Raw genomic sequence first — 25,247 nt, 5'->3', positions numbered from 1 at the left:
TTCGGAATTAAGTCTTAAGATAATGACAGCCAAACAGTGTTTTCGCTTCTTTAAACCATGCAACTACTTTGAACAGTATTTTAATTCTTTTAAAATGAAGTACCTTATGCACCGAATTCGTATGGCATAGCTTGTTTTAATTTGTAAGCCTTCTTCTTAGGCCCTAAACATGTTTTATTTATTTGGTACTCTTTCTTTAGACTTCACGCCGTTGTAATGTGCTTTAATACACATATTTTTTCAAAAATATTTCATGAAGGGATCTTCCAGGCCCTTTTCCCACTGATGTTGTAGCGGATGCTACAGGGGCGGGGCGCGTGGGGCCCGTCTCCCCTTCCCCACCCTCCTTCTAAAAAAGGGGGGAAAAGATAGAAGAATAATTTTCGATTTATTCCATTTACCAGTGTCAAGCATATCTAAACAGATGTCTCAAACAATTGCCAGCATCCCCTCGACCCACCTCCAACTCATTGCTTTGCACTTCGAATTCCCCCTACCCAGAACTTTCTCTGGATCCGCTTACGAAAGAAATATTGTGCAACACGAAGTCTATGCGACCACCAATAAATAAAAAGAACGATTGTTCGATGGTTCCAATAGTTCGGCAAATTGAATCTGCCCCACGAACAGCGTGCTGATTGGTGATCGTTTCTAATTGGAATGTGACGTAATGACCAGCAGAATTTAATCGTTTTCGATGATTGATTATACAAAAAGGTTAGAAGAACCGATTAAACAAGAAGCAAGGAGAAATCCTCCGTAACTTGTCCCGTCTAATGGCAATTGTTAATGATACTCATGCGGCCAAGCTGTGGATAGGCCTATACCAAAACTATTCAGACAATGTCGTTTTTGGTAAGTTTCTATCATTTCTGTGTCATTTTATGTTTTTCTTTAAATTTTGACAATTTTCTATTCTTTTACGTAAACGACAAACATTAAGTTCTCTGTTGTGTTTAGTAGGCCTCCCTCCTTTAACGATATCCCTCAGTGGTGGTCTGCAATTAGCGGAATTTAGCTGGTAATCTGGAATCAATAGGCATCTATCTTCATTGTAGAATTTTCTTAAGAATAGGGCCTATGAGGACTATTCATAAATAGGATATCATGCGATGACGCGTCCTTCAATTTATAGATTACATTCAAATACACTTTTTACAACATAGGCTTACCTATATCGATCATGACAGAACTTTCTGCAAAGGATAATGTTAACGAACATACCCCATATCATCTTGAACCATCACAACATTGAAAAATATTCCTATAATTTACAGTATTAACTGGCCTAGTGGTCTTAATTTAGGCTTGATGTACTTGGAAACTAGGCCTATAGGCATATTCAAGCTTTAGGAAAAAAGTAAATCACTTAGAAGTTTAGAAGAACAATATTTGATATGAGATTACGGACAGGCTTAATAATGGTAAAATTGCTTACGTATTAGAAAATGAATGATTATGAAATCAATAGGGTGAATGAACGAGTGTTTTAAATCTGATAATAACAAGGTCTTTCTGTTAACGTGCTCGAGAAATTTAATTCCCTGACAATCTTATAATCAAAATCAATAGTGTTCCTCGTTAACTAAATTGTACAACCGTGAATTTATTAAGAAAACCATATTATATACATAAGACCAGTTTAATAACCATACCCCCATGGTTTAACCAACTCCCTGGTTTAACTGACAGACTGACCACTGACCATAGAGCCTGTGAACTGTGAGTGACCATGAATTCTATTACCGGGTAATGATTGACAAGAATGGACACGCGACTTGTGGATCTATTTATTTCCTCATACTGCAAACTTGCGTCCGTACTGCAGCTGTAATCCATGGTTAATTAAACGTAACAAAAAAATGTCTAAGTTCATTTTTTTGAATATTAAAAAAAATAATAATAATAAACGACTAGTAATAGTAATTGTAACAATATTATTATAAATAAATGTTAAATAATAATAATAATAATAATAATAATAATAATAATAATAATAATAATAATAATAATAATAATAATAGTGTAATGGTGATGATAATGATAACGGCGCGACGACGACGACGATATTAACAATAATAATGGATCGAATATTAATTCTAAAAACCAAATGTGATAACAATATTTATATAATTTGTAATAATTATTATTCGAATAAGGGTGATAAAGATAATGATATAAACAACTAATAGGACCAGTGCATTAATACTAATAACAAGGATGGAGATGGGAATGGTGAATGCTTATGATGCTAAACACCGATTCAATAGTTATTATTATTATTATTATTATTTTTTATATTACAGAATGAAAAAGGACCTTCCTTGAAGGCGATCATGTGTATTTACTATAATACGTAATCCACGCCAATTTACTTGCCTCTGGTAGTAGGAAAAAGGCTTAGCTGGACCCGGTCTTTACCGGCGTCTAGGCTCTGCAGGTCCCTAGATATTGATGAATAACCAAGGCCGATTCTTTATTGCTCCATGATACGACGCAGAGTAATTGTCAATGAACTTATTCTTTACCGATATAATTAAAAAAAGATACGCTCTTATGGATGAAAACTACGTAAGCGATATCGTCAGGGTTTAATGACGTCAGGTGTCACTTAAAATTGGCTTCTCGCCGTGAAGTAATTGGAAAGACGAGAACGTATCGTAGTGGTTTGTCAATGTTGCTTATTCAAAAGAAATCGTGTTTCTTGATAATTTAAATAATTTTGGCGCTACAATGTTTTTATTGCTAATAATGGCTTTCTTTATGTTTCATTGAAATAACAGTAACACTAATGTCACCGACATTGCAACAAGAAATTGATATTTCTTTAACAATGAATACTACGATATCGACTGATGACGGTAGCATTTCGTCGAACATAGCAAACGTGTTTATTGCCATCTGTTTAACAGTGATAATCTTACTGACATTACTTGGAAATAGCTTAATATGTCTGGTATTGCTCCTCAATGAACATCTTCGAACTTTAACAAACTTCATTCTTATGTCGTTGAGTGTCGCTGACATATGTGTTGGGATTCTTGTAATGTCTTTGTCAGCACTTGATATTATCAATGAAAGATGGATCTTGGGAAATGCCATGTGTCGCATTTGGACTTCAGTGGACGTGTCATTTTGCTCCACAAGTATATTTCATCTGTGTTATATTGCTCTGGATCGCTACATGGTCATATGCAGACCACTAAAATATGGCAAATGGGTTCAAAAAAGGCGCCAGCATTGTGTTACCATCATCTGCTGTTGGATTATTCCAGCAGCTCTGGCAATCATACCACTTCAGTTAGGTTGGCACACTATTGGTATTGCAGATGAAATTGGCGAAATTGTTTTAGAACTTGGGCCAGAAAACTGCATTTTTATGGTGAATAAAACATATGCAGTGGTCGGTTCTATAGTCGCATTCTACCTGCCAAGTATCTTAATGGCGTTAGCCTATTTGCACGTGTACAAAGCGGCACTAAGGCAGGCAAAGGAGATGTATCGGATGGAAAGTTTCCCCTCAACGTGCACCGAATGCACAAAATATAGAATTATTGTTCAATTGAGTCGCTCGGAGAAAAAAGCTACACAGACAATATTGATTATTATGGGTTGCTTTATTCTTCTATGGTTGCCGTTTTTTATATTGAACATTATTGATCCCTTCTGCAATTATTGTATTAATCGAACCGTGTGGCTGATTATCACGTGGTTTGGTTATATTAATTCAATGATCAATCCAATTATTTACATTTCTTTTAATAAACCTTTCCGTGTAGCTGTTTTTAAACTTCTCGGTTTCAAAACATCGGCACGAGTGTAAATTCATTCCATATAAGCTGCATATATATTTTTGCCGTCATAAAGTCAATCGTAAAGTTCTATATTTTGCTGATACCAGACGGCGATTTTTCTCGTTAATTATGTACATTATCAATTGGAATGGGAACGAAATACTGTCCAATAATACTGTAATGAGCAATGCACGGTTCAGATTACCAGTTTGTTGATATACAATGACAAAAATCGTATAGATCTACATTGGAACAATTCGTTTTGTGAATCTAGTGGTATATAGTCATCTATTATTAACACTGAGCCACAAAGTAATATAGAGGTATACTGGTAAGACTAAGAGTACCAGTTTGCCATTTTGCTCGCCATATAATTGTAATTTGAGAGGGAATTACGGGAGGAAATATTCGAACGACAAGTCAGAGTTAAAATCTAAAATTAACTTTATTCTACTATTCTATAACGCCTTGTTTATAACGCCCAATCATTCAATTCCTCCCTCTTCTATAGTATACCGAAACAAACCGAATGGGCTTAATCTCAAAAAGAAGCCCATCGAAAAGATTCCTACTCTTTAGCTTGATTTTTATAATATATAATTTATATGTATATATTTAGTTTTCCAACTATCGTCGTCGGCATGATAACAACTCCTGGTTTAAAGGTCTAATTGAAGATTGGTTGGAAAATGTCTTCAGTAGTTCTTAAAATCTTTTATTGTAGCAATTCCCATTAACAACATTTATTTTGAAAAGAATCCCCCTCCCCCCACCTTCCAATTTGCACAAGTAATCTCGAAAAAGAATCCATTCTCAAAAAGATGCCCATCAGTAGGGGCCTAAAAAAGAAAAGGGCTTCAGAATTCCAGTACGGCAAATAGGCCTAAACCTTTGGAGAATATGCACATTTTCATAATTTTAACAAAGGTTCCTATTTGACCGGATTTTGAATTATATATTCACATATTTTTGTTTAGTTTCAGTATTTAAACAAGAGGTGTATGCCTGTCTCTTATACACATCTAGATGTGTATAAGGGGCCCATGAGGGCCCGTGCCCCTCGTCGGTCAAACCGAAAAATAAAAAAGAGGGATAAAAATTTGGGTTAAAAAGAGGAAAGGGGGAAAAGTGAATGAACTTATGAGTTCAGTGGCGATCCAGCAGTGGGAGAAAGGAGAGCTCAATTGTTTACTACTTATTTACACCAACCATGGTGGGGCGGAGGTGGGTGTGGCGGCTTGAACTTCCTACTCTCAATAATATGCACTAGCTATTCCAATTTTTGATTTATTGTTGTTAAGTTAAGATCAATATGAAAGGTTGAGTATTTATTTATTTTTGATTATTTAAATTCTTTTTAGATACAATTAAATAGATGAGGTAGAATTGTCTTTTAATAATAAACAAATTAAATTTACATGTTGGTTGAAAACATAGTGATAAATTGGAATGAGCACACAAGCTTAATGGAAGAAGTCCTTAACCATTGACAACCTAATTTATGCTTACTGTAGTCATAACAAACATACATACAGTACGGTATAGTCAAAGCACTAATTCTTGATTCATAATATCCAAATGGTATATTTTATAAGTAGATTTTCCAAATTGTAAAATTCTTCACCTAGACAAGCGGAAACTAGTTGCCAAAATTTGACAATATTAACCTCGAATGAAGTTATCTCATCTCAAATTTGGTTAATTTGTAATCTTGAACCTTGAAAGTTTAGTAAATTAAGCTAAATTTTTTAATTGATTTTCCTTGGACATTCTTAAATATTACTTACACTCGTAAGCGGAACAAGATAAATACATGAAGTGGATTGACAAGACAGAAGTGAATTTGACAGCGTGGATTGAAACCCAAGACAGACAGCCCAAACCACAAACGGACGACCTCTCCTACATATTGACAGGCAATTCTAATCTGATTATATATAAATTACGCAAGAAACACTTAAGAGTTATCCATTTTGTCATCATTTTAACAAGAGTGTAAAACATATACTGGGAGGTGGGGAGGGCGGAGCGTTAATAATAATGTATGTATTCTTTAGTGATCTCAAAATAAAAATAATCATTATTTATTATGTACTCTTTTGTTTGTGGTGGGGGGGTAGATGAAGGAGAGGTCACAGAAAAGGAGTGTTTTGTACTAACTTAAAAATGGATGAACACTTAAACAAATGCAAAATAAAATAAAATAAATAAAAGAATATAAATCTTCTTAATAAACAATATTTGTTGTCTTAAATATTTCTTCATGATAAACAAACATTTTTCAGGATTAGTATTAATCTTTCCGTTAAGCAGTGATAAATCTGAGGAAATACATCTCATTTTAGTCTAGATAGTAGATCTGGCAAGCCATCAAGTTGAAAATCCAACAACATCTGTCCAAGTGCTTTACCCTACCATTATATTACAAAAAAGAAAAGAAAAGAGAATTTCCAATTAACTATTATTAACATGATGATGAAAATATTAATGACATGCTAATAAACTATCAACAAAATGAGGCAAATATCAATTAGCTACGAAACATAATAATACAGAAAGACTGATGGAAAAACAATTTTTGATATGTTATAGAACTGATTTTTCTAGACACAAAAAGGGTAATTGACAAAACTGTATGAGATACTGAACTTTGAATATTTAAAAACTGGGGGAAAAGGGGCATACATATTAAACCATATTTTTCCTCCGGAGCCTGGGTTTAAACATTGGTAAGGAGAAAGTCTTCCATCAGTAACATATAAAAATAGAAACTGTTGGGAAAATAAAGTATTTCCCCCATCAGCACTTGAATCCAGGATGTAATGACGTATGTGCAACGGATCGTTTTTTAAGACGATACTTTCAGACTGCCACTGAGAACCAGCAGATAGTGTGGCGTCGTCTAGTGCTTGCAGGGAGTGGGAATGGTTTCGTCAGCTGAAGGTATTGCATAATAATTTAGTCTCATTAATTATCACAAAAATAAATAAACAAATATTATTACTGCTCAATAAAGAGGTGTATGCACATACTGTAATACCCTATGCAACACTCAGTTGCGATTGGTTGCGATGTCGTCGGTGGTAAACTTATTACTCCCAATCGCAACCAATGAGCGCATTCAGACCAAACCTGACACAAAAAAACTTTATATTGGAAATGGAGTTCAAACGGTACTAGGTACTTGTTTGTTAGGCTATGTTGGATGATGATGATAATATTTTGATAATTTAATAATCATAATAGTTTATCATGTAAATGATAAAATTATGGAACTTATACATATCTGATTATAATGATGATGACAATAATTTGATGATGATGATAATGATGACAATAATTGTAATAAAATTAATTAAATGAAGAAAATTTTTTTGATGAAGATAATGATGAGAATAACATTTCGATGATAATAATGAAAGTGATGATGATAAGTTGATTTGATAATTTTGATAATGAACATAAATTATTATGATGATGACAACAGTGACACAAATACGATGTTGATGATTGTCATAACAACCTCATTCTATCATTATCTAAACAAGGCCATACCAATTGGATGACTACTCAAATATCATTCCAATCAAACTTCATTATTGGATTCCTAGAACCTCCTAATGACACCAACAACAAAATATTGAAATAATTTAACTAAGACGGCCTTGGTGATTAGTAGCATTAAATAGGCGACAAGAACACTGATTCTTGTTTTACATTTCCTTTAAAAGGTGCCAAGATGATTAACAATCCAATCATCCTCCATGATCCAATAACACCTGAAGTACAGAGACAAAGATGTATTTAAACATAACTATATCAGATTCAGTTTGTTAATTGTAAACTTCGGATAATGATGATTCAATAAGGATGCCTATTATTGAGAGTTTTTAATTAATGTTTCTCCTCAAATGCCTATTTCCAACCGTTATATTTTATATTCTGTTTGTTCATATATAAATAAAACATAAAGTCCTCCAGAATTGTTTTAAAAAGAGAGACTGTTTTTCTTCATAGTATTGATCAATTTGAATATTTTTCAATGTAATGTGTATTTTTTGTAAAAAAGTTTTGTTGTTATTGTTCTTGTTCTTATTCGCCCATTGTGTGGTCCCTGTCTCTTATACACATCTAGATGTGTATAAGAGACAGATACAATTGTGTCAATAACTTCAAATCCTTGTACAGATTTTTCCTTGTTTTTTTTTTTAATAATCAATACCGTGTTTTCTCCGTCTTTTTTTGTAATATGTATACATGCAATATATCTTAAAGATTTTCAATCTAATAATGTTTATTCTGTAATTAATTATACACTTATAGTATTTTTTTATATCTTTTATATGTATTCAAGACATCCTGTAATTGGCTTTACTTTAGCAGTTGGATGATGTTTGAAATAAAATAAAAATAAAATATACACAATATGCTTAGTCAGTGAGAGTTCATACGTGTTATGCCACTGCCTGAAAAATATATAAGAGAATGGATGTGAATTTGTTTTTAAATATTTGCATTAATGTGTATAATTTTCCCTTGTTGAAAGATATAAAAATAAAAAAATAACCTTTGACATAGCAGTTCATGAATTAACCTGATAAGAATAATCAAATTACCGATATTTTAATCAATTATCTGCGTAGTGCCCCGGGTGCCACAGAAACCAAGTGTTAAAACAAAAATGGCAATGGAAATCCAAGGGCTGTAGCCTACATGTACCGAAGGCCGAAATATAGTGTCAACAACCTTACAGCTCATCAACATAGTGCAAGCCATATTTTGTAATAGCCCAGTTTAAATCCTTGATCAATCTCAAGGGTGTATCCTCATACTACATTTTTGGTGCTTGCCTGGTGAACAAAACTTAACTATGGTTATTTACATAGTTATTTTTTATATTGTTTTTGAAAATTTTTATTTGAAATATATGTTGAGAATACCCAACATTTTTCAAATATTAAGGCCCTACAATTGATCAAGAAAAATCCCCCAAAAGTAAACTGACCTGTGGATCACTCCGTAATGAAGCTACTCCACCCCCTCCGAGGGCGCCCTTCAGCAGGAAATTGAAAGCCTGAATGCCTGGAAGTTCAAACCTAGAGAAAATTAAAACAAAAGAAATATTTGTTCTTTAATCATGTACATACAGTATCTTCTCCCATCCATCCCAAACCTTCTTTTTTCTTGGTGGCTGTTCATAAATTATTTTATCTTGAGGCATCCATATGTGATACCAGACACAAGATATTATTCAGCAGAAAGAGAAATATATTATGTTGTATGTATGTCTGACTGTTGGACAAATTTATCATCACAGTGATTACTCCAAGAACTTAGAATAATGACAAGGTTAAATAATTTATTCTACATCATTCTCTAATAATATACAATGCAGTTCTTTCTCATACACATTTGTTCAGAGTTAGTGATTGTTACAAATAATTATTTTAGCCTTCATACATGGCACATCTAACCTTTGAATTTGCTTGTCTATTCCAGGCTCAAGTATGTGGCGGAAGTAGTTCCGTATTGCTTCTTCCGTGAGAGCTTCCCGTAGATAAGGCACAAAAGACGGATGCCTAGCAATAACACCTGCAGATATAAAATAGACTTATCACAAAACCTCATCACTCATAAAGATATGCACATGCCATTGCAAGAAAAGTGGTTCTCAGATATCAGATAAACAAATGCTGCTAAAGTATATTGCCAGCATTTTAAATTTACAATACAAAAGGTTAAAGTGGTGCCTCTAGTAATGCCCTGTCTACACTACCAAATTGTATTTGACAAAAAGATGTGGCATGACTAAATATGGTCATATCACAGGCCCATAGGTGGGGGGGGGGGGTGCAGAGGGTGCAGATGCACCCCACCTCCAATTCCAAAAGGTCCACCGTTTAAAACCTATGATTTCACAAAATCATTCCTAATTAGCACAAAATGCTTTAGCATGCATTGCATTATATATTTGCCAGCTTATCTAACCGTTGATTGTTAATAATGTGGTATGAAATTTGTTAGAAATTGATCGTCTCCGGTGATTGCAGATTGATCTATATAATATGAAGAATGTTATCTATCGGCCTGCAGATGTACAGGACATAATAACGTTACTTTTTTCAGGTCCCAAAAACACCCAAATTAATGAAAATTTTAATGAAATATTCATGAATTATGTGTTTGAGAAATTTATTATGTATGACCCTCAAAATGCTTTTTTTCACAAACCCCCTCCAGGCCTCTTAGCCCCCAAAATTATAAAAGAAATGGAGAGAAAAAGAAAAATCATAATTAAAGTTGAGGTACCATAATCATAAATGTTCATGGTGGGGCTGAGGTGGTATTGACCTTTCGGTCTGTGCAAGTTTCTCCCTGCACCCCACCCTCTATTTCTCCTGCTTTACTGTAAGTCCCTAGACAATACTCAAATGAATGGAAATTTAAATAGGATATTACAAATTATGGATTTTAGAAATCCATTAAAAAAGGCCCTCAAAATGCTAATTTGTCAGAGCTTCTAGAAAAAATCCCCCCACCACCTCACGGGGATTCCTAGGCAGTCGCCCATTGTGTGGTCCACTTCGGTTGCAAAACGCACCTCCCCATCGAAAATCCTGCCTACGGGCCTGTATCATGACCATATATAGGCACATCATGACTATGGGCATACAACAGTTTTTGTCAAAGAAAATTTGATAGTTTGGCTTTACATATGTACATTATATTCACAGATAACGTTTTAATGCTTAAATTACATTATTCAATTCATATCTAATCTTAGAAGGAGAGCCGCAAATGATATACCGTAAAACCTTGAACTGAAGCCATAGGCTTCTTTTTTGGCGAACTTTGGATGGGCTGCTTTTCGCGATGGGCTTCTTTTTGGGGTTACTTTTGCAAAGTAAAGAGAGCTTCTTTTCAAAATGAATGATGTAAATTTTGCGAATTTGTACTATGAATCAATAATAAGGCCACTGTAACATTAATCTGTATCATGGAGTGTATTCAACTGGCATTAAATCACCATAACTACTGTATAAACCAAGCTTGTTTTCAATTTATTTTGTTTTTTTAAATCCATGTACAGTATATGTACTGTACTATCTCGAAAAGAAGCCTATGCTATTTTGAAATGAAACCCTGGGCTTCAATTCAAGATAGGCTTCTTCTCCAGATTAAGCTCATTGGGCTTCAATTCAAGGATTTACGGTAACAGAAATTTATAAAGTACCGATTAAAAATTTATGAAAGTTACTCGATGATAAAATAAGGTGAAGTTACCATCATTCCAAAAATAAGAACATCTTCAAAATCTCAAAAAATGAATAAAAAAAAAAAATTAAAATAAGGTAATTTACAATTAGGAATTGGAACAGTTCATCAAAATCATCAAAGATTTTCTGGCAATCTTGTTATATTTGGGAGTGCTCAAAAGTTATCAAACTTCGATTGAATTGCAACTCCCAATACACGGCACACAACACATCTTTACATTAATAAATAATGAAGTTAAATTATTCATTAACCACTTGACTGGAGTAAAGTGACAATTGAAAATTCTATTGAGATTGGCAAGCATGAAGGCATTGGCAATTAATTAGACCACAGCTGTAGTTAAGACACCAGTACACTATTCTTATCCCACCACAATTAATTTCAGATGTTTGCATGTTGATCACATAGTTTTCAATCAGGTAATCCATTGACTAATAATAAACATATTTTCACCTGATTCAAATTGGGATATATAAGGGCTGCATGGCAGAAATGATACATCAACACTGCTATGCTAGATATCTGTAATACAGTAAGCTTTCCTTCCAATCACTTGACCTTAACCTTGGGAAGTCTAACTACATCTAATTTGTTAATGACCGTGGCATTCACTGTAGCCATTACTCCATGCTGTCATGACCCATTTGTTAAACAAGTATGGCCTTACTTTTTAGTAAAAAGTTTAGAGTTTTAGTAGGCCTACATTTTGTAATATGATTTATGTCTAATCTGGTGGCACTTGGCAGCAGGGGCAAGCTGGAGGCTTCTAACAGACTCACAGGCTACGGTCACAATAGTGTCTCAAGCCTGGCTTGACTCACCGCGGGCTCGAAATTCTGGGTCGGTCACACTTTACCTGAATTTAGTTGGATTGACCTCCAAATTAGGAAAGTCGAAACAGGAAGTTAGAACGCTGCTACAATCAAAATACCAGCCCCGCGCATGAATCTGGATGATCTAGGCCTAGGCTCGGATGTAATGGCGATGCTAGTTTTTGGATTGATAATTGCATTTATAAATGACAACTGATGATTGCCGCAGGTTTTTTATTCAAGAACTTCTAAACACAATGTCGTCATCGACTGTGATTGGTCCACAGCCGACGAGGAAATGTCAATCCCGGTCATGCCAGGGTCAATCCAGGGTCAATCTGGGTACTGAGCCGGGATCGAGATAGGTAGATTGAGATTGAGGTCACGTCAGGCGCGAGTCGATCCAGGTGAGTCAAGCCAGGCTTGAGACTCTAGTGTGACCGTAGCCACAGTAAAAATCATAACAGGTACACATACCAATTACATTATGATTCCTACCAACTCTAATGCATTACTGTAGGATAGATTTTAATGTCACATGCCTATTTAACCGTTTCTCACACATATGTAAACTATATACATAGCTGTTATAACATAGAGGTTGCTATGTTTATTTTACATAGAGGGTGATACAGTATATCTATATTTTTATGAGCCTGTCTCATGGAGGGGACTCAAGAAACTTTGGCAGTCTTCGTCATTAGAAAATATCCAGGTGTCTCAAAGGATCTGAACCCTGGAAACTGACACTGAATGACAACCACCTTAACCACTAACTTAAAGTTCCAAAAACATCTGAAAGAAATTAAAGGTTGCCAGGTTATTTACCTATATTTGCACTATTCCCTTTGTCCCCACTTCTTGCATAGGCTAGTTGGCCTAGAGTATAACTGCATGAGCCAGTTTCAAGACCAGTAGGTATTGGGGGCTCTTCTTGCTGAGAAATATTATCTGACTGTGCAGCAGCATGCTCCTTGATTTCTACTGTCTCTTTGAGATCATCCATTTCAACATGAATCTGTCAATTACAATTTTTATAAAACATGGTTATATTATATATATATATTATTTATAACATGCTTATAGAGTGACCCTTCCAGCATATCCTTGAACATAAACTGATATAAACTAAAGCCGGACACTCACTGCATCGTATGACGGTCGCACAACGAATAAACATTTGCTTCCGACGAGCGATAGACGATGCAACGGTGTCTGCTGATTATCAGTGGCAATCCTCATTAAAAAGACGATGCGTTGGGTCCGCTTTTTCACGTGCCTTCTTCGTCGCGCTGCCGTCGCACACAGTGATTAACAGGCTTAAGTCTCATTAAGAGGCATACGGAGTGGAGATGTCATATTATAAAAGTCCTGTGTTGTTACAGGATTTCAATCTAGGGCCGGGGGTTTTGGAAGGCAAGCATCTTAGCACTAAGCTAGCTCTGTATCTAGATTACAAAATTCTCTTTAAAAATATACTGTTGGTGGTAAAATATTGGAAAAAATATTTTCAAACTTCAATTTACAATATTGAATTTGTATTTCAAAATGATTTTATAACTAAGTCAATAACGTCTAATAAAACTAAAGACCTTGCTGTTTGATCACCTTAAAAAAATATTAATACCACTGGTCGTAATGGCAGTATATAAACTTCATGATTGATAGACAGGGACCAAAACATGTAAGAAATATATTCTCCATCAAACACAGTTCTTAAATTCATTGTGTTTCTTTAATATTATATGAACATGCAAAAGTGACTAAATGCATATTAATATAATTAAATGAATACATACATCTACTTATAAAAGAAAGAAGAATAGTATTATCGTCGATAAATATAGACGTTTCTTACCGTAACATTTTCTTTGGGATATAAGAAAGAAAAGAGCCTGAGTACAGGTGAACTAAAACAAAACAATTAATAAATTTTTAAATATTTAATAAAACATTCTTTTACATCAAATAGCAAGGGTACTGATTACTGGATGAAATATCTGTAAACAAAGAGGCTCCAAGCCGACGGTCAACAAACCATGAGCCGCCGCCGGAAAACATTTGAAGTTGCCCAGGAGAAAAAAAAATTTAAAAATCAAAGATTCATTTTTGTAAAACTGCTTCATTGATATAGCCAATAGAACATATAATGATGTCAAATTATTGAATATCATAAGAACATGGAGATAAGCTTGCAAGGTTTTAGTATGTTTGTCCCTGGCACACAGGACTGAGGCATGGGGCCTAGAATCTCAAGTAGGCAGGAAATAAAGTGTTTGCAGAGCACTGCCCTACATGAGACTTAGGAAATGCGGTTGTTTTTTTTTTTAATCATGAGACAAAAATCATAGTGACTCACTGGATTTGATCCAAAGACCTTGGAACTGGAAGACAAACATCTTAACCACCAAGTTACAATTCCACTACAATGTAACTCAACAGCATAAATACACAAGCAAACAGAATGCCCAACGAATAAGTTATAACTTACACTCTTGGTCGACCCCCGACAATACCAGTTAATCCAGGGCCTGAAACAGAAAATAAATATAGGCATAAGTATACAACTCATTTAACAATGGAATTTCAAATTAACTGAATAAAGTTTAAATCAGAGAATAAGTCAGGTTTGCCATAAACTCTGAACTTTGACAATGTATAAGCATAGAGCTCTATAGATGTATACATAGTAATAATAAACTGGATTTTGTTTTCCTAGATGCAGAATCACACTAACTGAAAATAAATACGTTAATAAGCAATTAATGGAGCTCCGCATAGTACACTATAGGAAAATTATTATACGAAGGTTAGATTTAATGCTTGAAAAAATTTCCTGAGGGCCTGCAAGGCCAAAGGAAATTTTTGAATGCATTAAATCTTACCTAAGTATAATAATTTTCCATTTAGTGTATGATGCATGCTCTACTAATTGCTTTATAAGTCAGTCGCCGTCTTTTATTTTTAGTTTTTTATAACCAACTGTTGTAGCAGTCATCGGTTGCTATAGTGATATGTGCCTATTTACATTTAGCTGTGCGTATGCTGATTTTTGCTCCTGCAGTATGCGTTTAATTAACTACACATCAGCAGTACAGTACAGATACGATGAATAACTATTGTAATTTGTATTGTGTTAGAAAGAACTTGTTTGTAATGTTATTTTGATAGACTTTCGTCAAAGAAATAAACATTTCAGCATTCGAGAGAGAATACAATCACTGACATCCTTTTTGGTCAGTGCATGCAGACAGGTAAAATCGTGCGATGATTTCATAACTAGGCTAGTGCAATGCGCGATGTCTTTGCGGTGAGGAAAAAATTACATTGTGAGTTGCAGTGACTTATAATTTCTAGTAGGATTTAAATAAAACAAATAAAAATATAAAATATATGTATTTACACATTCCAGTTCCTGCTGGTGCTATCTCTCTTGAGAAAATTTCTAAAGCTTTCTTCTGTTGATGTTGGACCGCCAGCCAAATTACTATTTCTCTGGGGTTTGGAGAGTTACTATGGGGGCCATAAGACTCTTCAGATCCAAGCATCTATCAGGTGATGTTAAACATGGAGTGATATAAAGGTTAAAGGTTATTCATCTATCAGGTGATGTTAAACATGGAGTGATATATTCTCATAGAGTATAATTTTTAACTATGATGAAATCAACAATGAATGTACATATTCACCTAAAGATTTAATTTTTTTAAACATAATTTATACATTTATAAGATTGTTTATAAGATTTTTGGTCTCATATCTTGAACTATCAATAAATCTATTATTTGAAAAGGTATTTTTTTCCCTACCTGTACATTGGTTTGCGTAAAATCTTCTAAGCCAAGAAACTTGAACATTCTCCTGACTCTGTAAGACAAACACCATGATTGGTTATTTGGATTGTCACAAGCTAATTAATATGTAAATAACATTCCTATTTAAATCATGTAGATAATAGTTTGAATAAGAAAGACTATGTATGACACTTGCAAAAAACTGACATGATATTCCTCAGCAACCCCCTAAGTTATACTGATGTGAAATTGCGTCAAGAAAATATCACAGGAGTGACGTTTTGCCCTACCTGACAATGTGTGGCTTCCAATCTGTTCATGATATTCATCTTTTTTTTTTTTTGGGGGGGGGGGGGGGGGGGGTGTGACGTTGTCTTATTTGGCCTCTCTTGCCTTTCATAGATAAGATGTGGATTGAATGTTTATAGTTTTACTGAATAAACTACTACTGTGACCACTTAGTATGTGATACTGTGGTTTATTTCACTTCGAAATAACACAGTATGGAATATTTAGTAGGTTGCAACCCCCTAAGTTGCAATTAAAAATGGCAATAGATCTTGGAATACATAAACCCTCGGATCAACTCCATTTGATTCACTTTTTAAATGATAACACATCATTTGTGAACAATGCACTATAGCATGTGCAAATTGGTGGTGACCTTTGACCTAATACATTTGTAACACTCAATAAACGTATGTTATGAACGAACAAACAATGTTACCTAGGCTAGACCTAGCCTCTAGGCCTACGAATAAAACCAAGTGTTTAGTACGGTGTTTTTATTCATCACTTTACGATGTCATAATAAAGTGTTCAAATAAAACCATGTGTCTAGTGTATTAATTCATCACTTTATATTTTTTATTTAACTAACGAACATGAAAATATTGTAAGATTACCTATACGACAAAGGTATAACTTGGGAATTCCCCTTCATAGCTACTCTAAACAACAGAGCTGTGGTGTTGTCTGGGCCTGCTGGGACAAACTAAAACCATGTGCACTGCACTGGGCGAGCCAACCAATAAGCGTTCGTGTATGTGAAACAGTAACCATGTGCACTGCAATGGGCGAACCAACCAATTAGCATTCGTGTACGAAATTATGCCTACTCAGCTCTGTGTAGAAAATTCGACCAGATGAGTTTTCCACACAAAGCTAAGGAGGAAAGCAATTATTTTGAGCTGAATACCTCTTCAGTATACTTTCTGCTGTTCTCCTTCCCTTCTCGGCAGCATTTATTCCTGCTGTTGGGCACACAGCTGTTACTCTGTATCCATCTGTGTAAGTAGCACTAACCTGTAAAAATACACTGTAAATAAATACTGGAGACTATTTTATCTTTTAGTCTTAATCAGTTAGTCAGGTGAAACTGATTAAAATATACCTATATAGATACACTGATTTAAATATATACTGTACATCAATGTGGTGTATTATTTGTCATAATTTAAAAGCCAAATCTTACACTGAGAGTTTATGCAATATACATATAAGACATTTTTAACTTAAATAAATTTAAATTATAATTTAGTCAAAACAATCAGTGCTATAAAAACAGTGGCACTCATCGAGGTAGTGTGTTAAAACATAACAGAAATTAAATGTGTCAACTCCATCAAATTGAATAAAACAAATTCACCATCCTAATTAAATGTATAAAAAAAATGTACAATTGGTTCACCATTGCCATATTAATTTTTACTACACATACCTTGTACTGGTTGGTTGGCTCGGAGCCTAGAGCACCTGTCACCGACACTGCTTCACCATGCACTTGTGATAGCTTAACTTGACTAAAATCACAGGTAACATCAGGGAGAAGGTACTTCTTGGGGTCACCGATCTCATACACAAGCTGTTCAGCAACTGCTGGTACAGACACCAGGCCACCTGTCTTTGGTGGCTTAGTGATAATGAACGAGCCATCAGACGAACATTCAGCTATCGGGAATCCTATATTATCCCTAGAAAACATGAATGTAAAATTTAAATACAGTAGCTCCATAAATTGCCAGAGCATGGGGCAGTGTTTTACATTGTTGTTAACACTCTGCCCGCCAAACACGGAGATCTCCTTGTTTGGTTATGCAACGATTGACCGCCAAACACAGAGATCTCCATGTTTCAGGTTTTTTAACGGAATCCACTAGATGGGGTAATTACCGACATGTACTAACAATTTAAACTCTATATTCAGTCTGGACCATAAGTATTTCACTATTTGTTTGTTTACATTAGTGTAGAGTGGTATTGATTTACTTTCACAAAATCGTGATTATCTCAGCTCTGTGTGCAAAATTGCATAAACCTCCTAAGTGAGTCATTTTCATTTTACTGTTATGGGTCACAGATTGTGATTAGAATAAAGTGTTTGGTACCATTGTAAAGTAAAATGTTTGTAGTTCTTGTAGTTTTCACTACATGTCTGATCAGATATGCACTCTCAACAAGCTTCGGAAAAGTGTTAAAATTTGCTAAAAAGTCCGGCGATGGCTGATATTATTTTTTCAAACCCCTGGCAGTCGGAGTGTTAACTGTTAGCACTCTCTTAGGTTCATAATTTATTTCCCTTGTTCGTTTGTGTTGTTGTTGCACATTTTTAGAAGCTTGTGAAGCAGCATGGAAAGGGTTGGACTTTCAGTCGGAAGGTTGGGGGTTCAAGACCGATGCTTATTACACTGCTTGTGTCCTTAGGCAAGACACTTTATCTGCATTTGCCTCTCTTTATCCAGGAGTATATGGATGGATTTAATTGGTGTAAACTCCAAGGATAACCAACGAAAGTCTGAAGAAAACTTATTTCCAGTGAGGTCCTTTGTAGTGCAGATTACACACATAATAAAGAATGCCCCCTGAAGAGCGGAGGAGGTTGCAAATTGCGTATGATTGATTTTGTATCCAATGACCAGGGAAAAGCATCTTGAGCTGTTTTCTGAATATGTGTGCTATATAAAACCTATTAAAAAATAAATAATAATAATAATAATAAAATTTCGACATGAGGTGCTACTTATACCATCATTCATTATTTATTATCTTTTAAAAACATACAACATAGAGATACTAACTTATTATCAGAATTTTAAAGGTTAATGTACATAGAAATTTTCAATCAACATACACTCCCTTCACTCAATTTTAGATAACATTTTTCATCATCAAAGAAGAAAAAATGGAATACAACCAGTGTAGAATATTAAAATTTAAACACTACTGCTGCTACAGATGTTAACATGCCAAATGTACGTACCATTGAAAGACACCTTTATAAATTTTGGAGAGGGCAAAATATGAAATTCAAGAGAAAAAAAGCATAGAAAGTACACATACCAGTCTGGAACAGTGTGCCAATCGGTGAATATTCCTCCTGTAGCCTGTGCTCCACATTCTACTAAATGGCCTGCTAAGCTTCCTTGAGCCAACAAGTTATAGTCATCAGGGGCCCATCCAAACTATAAGAGATGCCATGATAAATTATATCACTCACAATATGTACAAAGCATCTTAATATAATTTTCTCTCAAATTTTATTTAAATCTTTACATGGGAAATTTATGTTGACATTTCAAATGAACATACATAAAAGAATTTACAACACAAAGAACATTAAGATATTAAAAAAAAAACATGAAGCTACTTTTTTTTACAATGCAAACATTAAAATTTGTTGGGAAGAATTTACCTCATGAGCAATAATACAGAATCTTTGATTTCTTATATTCTTATATACTTTGAAACTTTGTTGGCTTCAGACACAAATGCAAAATTATGTGGCTGTTCCATACTGTATCATTCCTATTAAATACATAGAGGGTGCCACAGCCAATAACAGAAATATATGTGGCAAAGACAAGCCAAACCAGTCACTCGTCGCAAATCCTGTTTTGGAGATAATGGCCAAAACATGCTGGAATTTCAAAATTTTGGAAATCAATTTTATTGCACTAAACTAAACTTTATATATCTATACATCATGCTATGCTGTTATTTTCCTCATTTTTAATGTTAAAACAACAATTTTTAACGATTTGGTGATAGTTTCTGCCTAAGAAATGCCTGAAATCGTAAACTTTGAAGGCTGATTTCTCAAATATTGTTCTTTAAACAGCTGTATGTTTGAACTTGTGTAACTTCATAACGAAATGTCGGATTTAAATGATTCTTTTACTATTTTATAGCTCTCATTTTACTGTTAAACCCTGTATTAATAACTAAAAATTGATTTTTCCGACGAGTGACTGGTTTGGCTTGTCTTTGCCACATATGCTGGCTATTTTTTTAAGGCAAATGCCAGATAGAAATTTGAAACCCACTGTATGCATTAAGGGTCCTAAAACAACTGCACTGTCCACACACCGTCCAGTAATTACCACCTCGGCACCAAGGTCCAAAGCTCTTGATATTGGTGTTGCTCTGGTGATGAAATGAAAAGGTACATAGTTCCAGAGTGTGGATACAAGAACAATGTGGCAAAAATGAAGATAAAAGGTTTTATTAATAAGATTACTGTTTCCAAAGCCCAAAATATCCAAACCTTGAAAACCCTGGTTTGGCTTCTTTTTTGCGCTAATAAATCCTACATTAAATCATCTTAGTTAAACAATTGGAGTGTTGCAGAAGGAAACTCACCCTAAATAAGCATTCATGCTAACCAGGGTTTTTGGTATGGGTACTCCAGAATCTATGTCACTTACTCCCGTTTCTGAGATATCAGATTTCTGTACAAAACAAAATGAATATTAAGATGATGAGTATGATATAAAAGTTCTTACACTCTACTTTTTTCATGTTTGTATTGTATATAATTGTTTGTTGTTTGTTAATCTACCGATTGAGGGTAATGCTCTGTTCTTTGTGTACATGACTATCATGAAGGGCAATACATGTTACACGATTGGTCAAGAATGACCCTCAGGGGAGTATAAGTAGGCAGGGCCACTCAGAATCCCTTGGAGGGTCCAGGAGGCAGGGCCCATTGAAGCTCTGACAATTTAGGGATTTAATCAATTTTAGAGCCTTATAGTCTGTAAAGAACTACAGCAATGGAGAAGACCTTTCCCTGATGGAGGCCTTGACCGCCACATCCCCATGATGTCACCATTACACGTTACCTTTGACATGACATTGTCACCAGTTACTACAGCGACCTTCAGGTCTACTCCTGACTTCTTGGCTACATCTTTCAAAGCTGCTGCACAGCTGTGAGGGTTTATTCCACCGGCATTACTGATCACTCTTATTCCTTTCTTCTTGATGTCTCCAAGTAGAGGTGCCATCACAGCTTGGATGAAGTCTGGCGCATAACCAAGATCCTTAAATGGAACAATTATGAAATCAATAATATATAAAATTTATATGGCTCCAGTTCTAATCCATTGAAAATCAAAGGCACAAAACAGTAAAAAGTTAACCGGAAGCTTACCATAAATGACCCATGTGCCTCTTATGATAGTACTATTTTTGGATTTGTATGTATACTAAACAGTCAGACTGTAAAGTAAGCTCTGAGTTGGGAATAATATCTTCTGCTCAAAAATTAGGCCTACGAATCCTTCCACGCATTTCGGAAAATAAGGGCGGATTCCCAAGCAGATTTTGCTGAAAATTAGGCTTTGACCTAATCTTAATATATAACCAATGTATTATGCAGTAGTTACAATTCTGCAAACCTATTTTTCCTAGTGATTTCTGTGCAAATTTGAGCTTAAGGTAATCATATGTGCAATTGAAATACTTGACAGTATGGCTAAACAGTATTTTTTTGCATAAGTTCAACTTTTAAATAAATGCCACAGTGATGAGAGGTTTGCTTCAAAATTTTGATAGCGTTTCGGGCAATTTCTTTGAAAATTGACATGGTACATTATTATGCTGACAATGAGTTGTGGAAACACATTAGTGAATGATTTAAAAAAAAATATCAATGAAAGTGAAATGGATGTCTTGCTTACAAAGTCTGCTCAGTGCTACTACCGCAGTATAGATTTTGATTTTGTGTTTTTTACTTTTTTATGAACCTGTTTCTAAAATAATGAGAATATATTTACATCTCAAATTTAATGGATGAACTTACCGGAGATTTATGTTTAGCAGCAGTCATAAGTGACATTGTTATTTCGGACAAGTAGTCAAATACAAGGAAGTCAATGTTCCCATTGTGAATCAACTGTGGAGCTGAAAAAAAAAAATAAAAAAAAAATAGCACTAAGCCGTACAGTATTCAGTTCAAAATGTTAAAAAAAATATATATTTTATTTGGCACAATCTGAAGTAAAACCAGATTTATTGAGAATGGCTTGTCTAGGCCTAGAGAGGCTAAAATTGTCTGTTGCTATATATAATAATAGGCCTAGAGCCTAGGCTTAGCCTAGGCCTATCTCATATTTTGCCGAACAGAACAGCCACTGTCACTGTGCATAAGAGAGAGAGGACAACGCAGCTTTAACATTTAGTACAAGGCTAAACAGACTGAACGCGCCTGCAGTGATAGGCCCGGGCTAGCCAAATAGTTTAGGCCTAGGCCCTAGCTTCCCCCTACTACTACTACTACTTCTACTACTAGGCCTAGGCAGGGCTAACCTGATGTTGCTGTATCACCCCAAAAGCCAGATGCACATCCTATTCGAATCTTTCTCTCTCCTGTAGGCCTAGAGCTGCAATATCGTCGGATTATTTCTTGTCGCACGGTTAAAGAAAGGTCGTGTAAAGACCTAGGCCTCTGCCTAAACAACGTCAAAGGCATGAACCTTCCTACTGACATTGTTATTGTATTTGTTATGATCGATGCTAGAATCAACTTTGCCAAAGTCTTTGGTCAAATGGAGAATCCTGGATATATTGATGGATCTCTCTGCAGCTGCGTCGCGCGCCCTGGATTTATTCTCTCTCTTTCCTTTCTATTTATAGAGGGCGTGACTGTTCCAACAGCCAGTCGGCGAGATGTACAAGTTTAGCCATGCTTACCAATCATACACCAAAATAGTATTTTACAAAATAGAGAACAGAATATTTGACAACAGTGTTTTAGTTGATTGATAACAATGAAAATAAGAAAGAATTGCATTTTTGCATTTTAAACAACATTGGTTTATCATCTGGGAACTGTGTAATCGAAAAGTTAACGGTTATACAACATTTTATATGCACCTAATTTATAGGCTATCATTTTTTCGCCACTTTTTCAATCGGACGAAACAAAACATGTCTGACTCAGTATAAAAAACACGACTTAAAACTCATCCAAGCAATCGAGAAGACAGTGAAGAGAAAGAAAAAAAGCCCCATAGAAATCTAACAATCATAGGCACATAGCAGATAGAGAAAAACATATAGAAATCTATCTAATGATCAAACGCTCATAATAACAGATTAAGGTATTCATACAAAATTGAAGTTTATTCTGAGATAACCATTGTCTAAAATTGACTGAACCTGGAGGCTTAGTCAGTAGCATGAATAAAAATGATAACAGTAGCACCTTCTTGTCTAGACTATATATGGCGCACCTAAAATAAAAACCAAAAGTAAATTACGGAATGGAGATGACCGATTATCCAAGAAAAAGTCGACTGACCATGAAAACTCTTGAATAAGGATGAGATGAATATTTTTAAATAAATGGGGTTTCAAAATGAGCAGGTTTATAAATATAATATCATTATATATCATGGTATGCATTAAAAGAAAAATACTGAAAAAGCAATGGTGGCAAGACCTTATCCAGGATTCCAATTAGTAGACCTATGAAGGGGTAGGGGTGCGGGGTTGTGCAATTACTAACAAGTTTGTGGGAGAGCCGGTGGGTTCAATACGGCAACTCCTAATGTAGATTGCTATAAAAGGTTAAAATATAACGATTTTCAGACTCTCCTTTTATCTTCAAAACAAACAAACATTCTTCATTACAGAACATAACAAATTTATATTAAGTTATATTCTCGACTATCTTAAAAATTTGAAACTTTTTTCCGATTTGAGAGGGAGGGGCGAAATCTGAAATTAAGGTCATTCCATAGTCATTGCACAGATCTCTTTTAATTGACTATTGGATAGAAACTCTGTACATTATTAAAAAATATATCTCCCAATTTGTTGAAGGTTACTATAGGTCTATGTTATTCTAATTTGTTAGGTGATAAGTTACTTGCTCATCTTTCTCCTATATAAGACTTGATAGTAACTTGTACGTACAGATAGGCCTACGGTATAAATTTTAAGTAAACACACAAAAAAAAGCAAAGGTAAGATAATTCACAATAGCAGAATGTGAATAAAAGACATACAATAATTGGAACTACGGTAGACTAAAGAAAAGAAAAAAAACTTGGAGCTATGCCGTGACATTGTTTTATTCAATGCCGTGACCAGGATTCGAACCTGGGTTATTGCGGCCACAACGCAATGTACTAACCACTATACGATCACGGCGCGCTGCTAGCTCCGTTGCGAAAGGATTGAAATTTAAGATCTATATCGCTTTGTTAATTTTTGTAAGCTCTATCCTCATTTGATTGGTCAGACTTTGCACGCTTCACTAATTTTTGAGCCATGATCGCGAAACCGATTTTCTATATACCGCCCTCATAAGGTCATGCTAACTACAGACATTAAATTCTATATTTATATTTATATATCTAATAATGAACCTTAGGCCAATCTACGACAATGCAGAAGGCGAATTGATTGCTAGCTTTATTACTGCTTAGGCTAAGCCCCGCCCCTTAGATATTGTTGCTAAGGTGCTCTAACCAACAGCACGCGTAAACGTGCGTAAAACACGTGCGTTTGTAGGAACACGTGCTTCGTACAAGCCCGTAATTTGCTGGCCCTGTTTCTGATTGATCTGTTATTTGACCGAAATTCTGGAAAAGGTGAATTATTAATTGTCTCGGAATAAAATGAGTGATAAAAAGAAAAGGTTAAAAAGCTTTTAATAATGACATTTTAAAGGGTTTTAGTATATTTTATGACAAAGCGGTACGGTATACTATATGCACGTACTTCAAAATAATGAAAATTCCAGTAAAAAGAACAGAAAAAATTAGACCTATTTATTATTAAATATAACCAATATTTCTATAACGGATATGTAAATAGCTTGTTTATTACTATTAGGCGTTGCTTTTAACATTTTTCAAAATGAACAACTCTTTCGAAGTCTTTTCTTTATGTTCATCTTATTAATTAATTAATTAGTTTATTCGGTCTGCTTTCTCCGAACTCAAAAGATGGGCACAGTAGATATGAGTGGCGTCTCCACTTTCTCCATAGGTATAAATTGAACAAGATTTATAGGTATAAATTGAACAAGAAATATGCTCGTCTAAATTGCCGTAAGCACTTTTTTACTCAAAGTTGTTACAGTAATGCTTGGAACGCTCTCCCCGCCAGTACAGTTGAAGCATGTGTTGAAGCTGAATCTATAAATCATTATTTAAGTCAAAGTTTCAGAAGTAAAGAGGGGCTAATATAGGGCCACATCAGGCCTACCAACCCCTTTCACCACTCATTTAGAGTGGTGACATGTTCGTAGTACTATTTTCAGTCCAAAAACTGTCTCT

General features: G+C 34.8%; 2 protein-coding genes and 1 non-coding gene across 3 annotated transcripts; 1 reads left to right on the top strand and 2 right to left on the bottom strand.

Moving 5' to 3' along the window:
* The first annotated feature begins 513 nt into the window (after positions 1–513).
* On the top strand, positions 514–4,757 carry LOC117102278 (5-hydroxytryptamine receptor 4-like). The gene is made up of 2 exons (XM_033242511.1): positions 514–855; positions 2,307–4,757. Exon 2 carries the CDS (start codon positions 2,792–2,794, stop codon positions 3,821–3,823), a length of 1,032 nt encoding a protein of 343 aa, XP_033098402.1. The 5' UTR covers positions 514–855; positions 2,307–2,791; the 3' UTR covers positions 3,824–4,757.
* Positions 4,758–4,836: 79 nt separating this feature from the next.
* LOC117102277 lies at positions 4,837–22,546 on the bottom strand. Its single transcript, XM_033242509.1, has 16 exons — positions 22,267–22,546; positions 21,761–21,861; positions 20,799–20,999; positions 20,317–20,405; positions 20,001–20,100; positions 19,018–19,139; positions 17,399–17,651; positions 16,877–16,983; positions 15,694–15,751; positions 15,288–15,432; positions 14,376–14,415; positions 13,743–13,794; positions 12,713–12,902; positions 9,269–9,386; positions 8,800–8,890; positions 4,837–6,205 (listed from the first exon to the last, which is right to left on the bottom strand). Exons 1-16 carry the CDS (start codon positions 22,445–22,447, stop codon positions 6,131–6,133), a joined length of 1,923 nt encoding a protein of 640 aa, XP_033098400.1. The 5' UTR covers positions 22,448–22,546; the 3' UTR covers positions 4,837–6,130.
* Positions 22,547–24,042: 1,496 nt separating this feature from the next.
* On the bottom strand, positions 24,043–24,114 carry Trnah-gug. Its single transcript has one exon. It is a non-coding gene; the product is annotated as a tRNA-His (tRNA).
* Between the last annotated feature and the right edge of the window lie 1,133 nt (positions 24,115–25,247).

The sequence above is a fragment of the Anneissia japonica genome, unplaced genomic scaffold (assembly GCF_011630105.1).
Source record: "Anneissia japonica isolate Jap-2015-1 unplaced genomic scaffold, ASM1163010v1 scaffold165_len1371125_cov188, whole genome shotgun sequence".
Lineage (NCBI taxonomy): Eukaryota > Metazoa > Echinodermata > Crinoidea > Comatulida > Comatulidae > Anneissia > Anneissia japonica.
The sequence above is the reverse complement of the archived record's forward strand: the minus strand, read 5'-3'. Positions and strand labels throughout refer to the sequence as shown.

Excerpts from the sequence above, each read along its gene's own strand:
- LOC117102277 (XM_033242509.1), bottom strand. The coding sequence starts at position 22,447 with ATGTCAGTAGGAAGGTTCATGCCTTTGACGTTGTTTAGGCAGAGGCCT. Across the intron at positions 17,652-19,017 it reads TGGCACACTGTTCCAGACTG|GGATAATATAGGATTCCCGA; the intron begins GTATGTGTACTT and ends CATGTTTTCTAG. Across the intron at positions 6,206-8,799 it reads CATTACGGAGTGATCCACAG|GGTAAAGCACTTGGACAGAT; the intron begins GTCAGTTTACTT and ends ATATAATGGTAG.
- LOC117102278 (XM_033242511.1), top strand. The coding sequence starts at position 2,792 with ATGTCACCGACATTGCAACAAGAAATTGATATTTCTTTAACAATGAAT.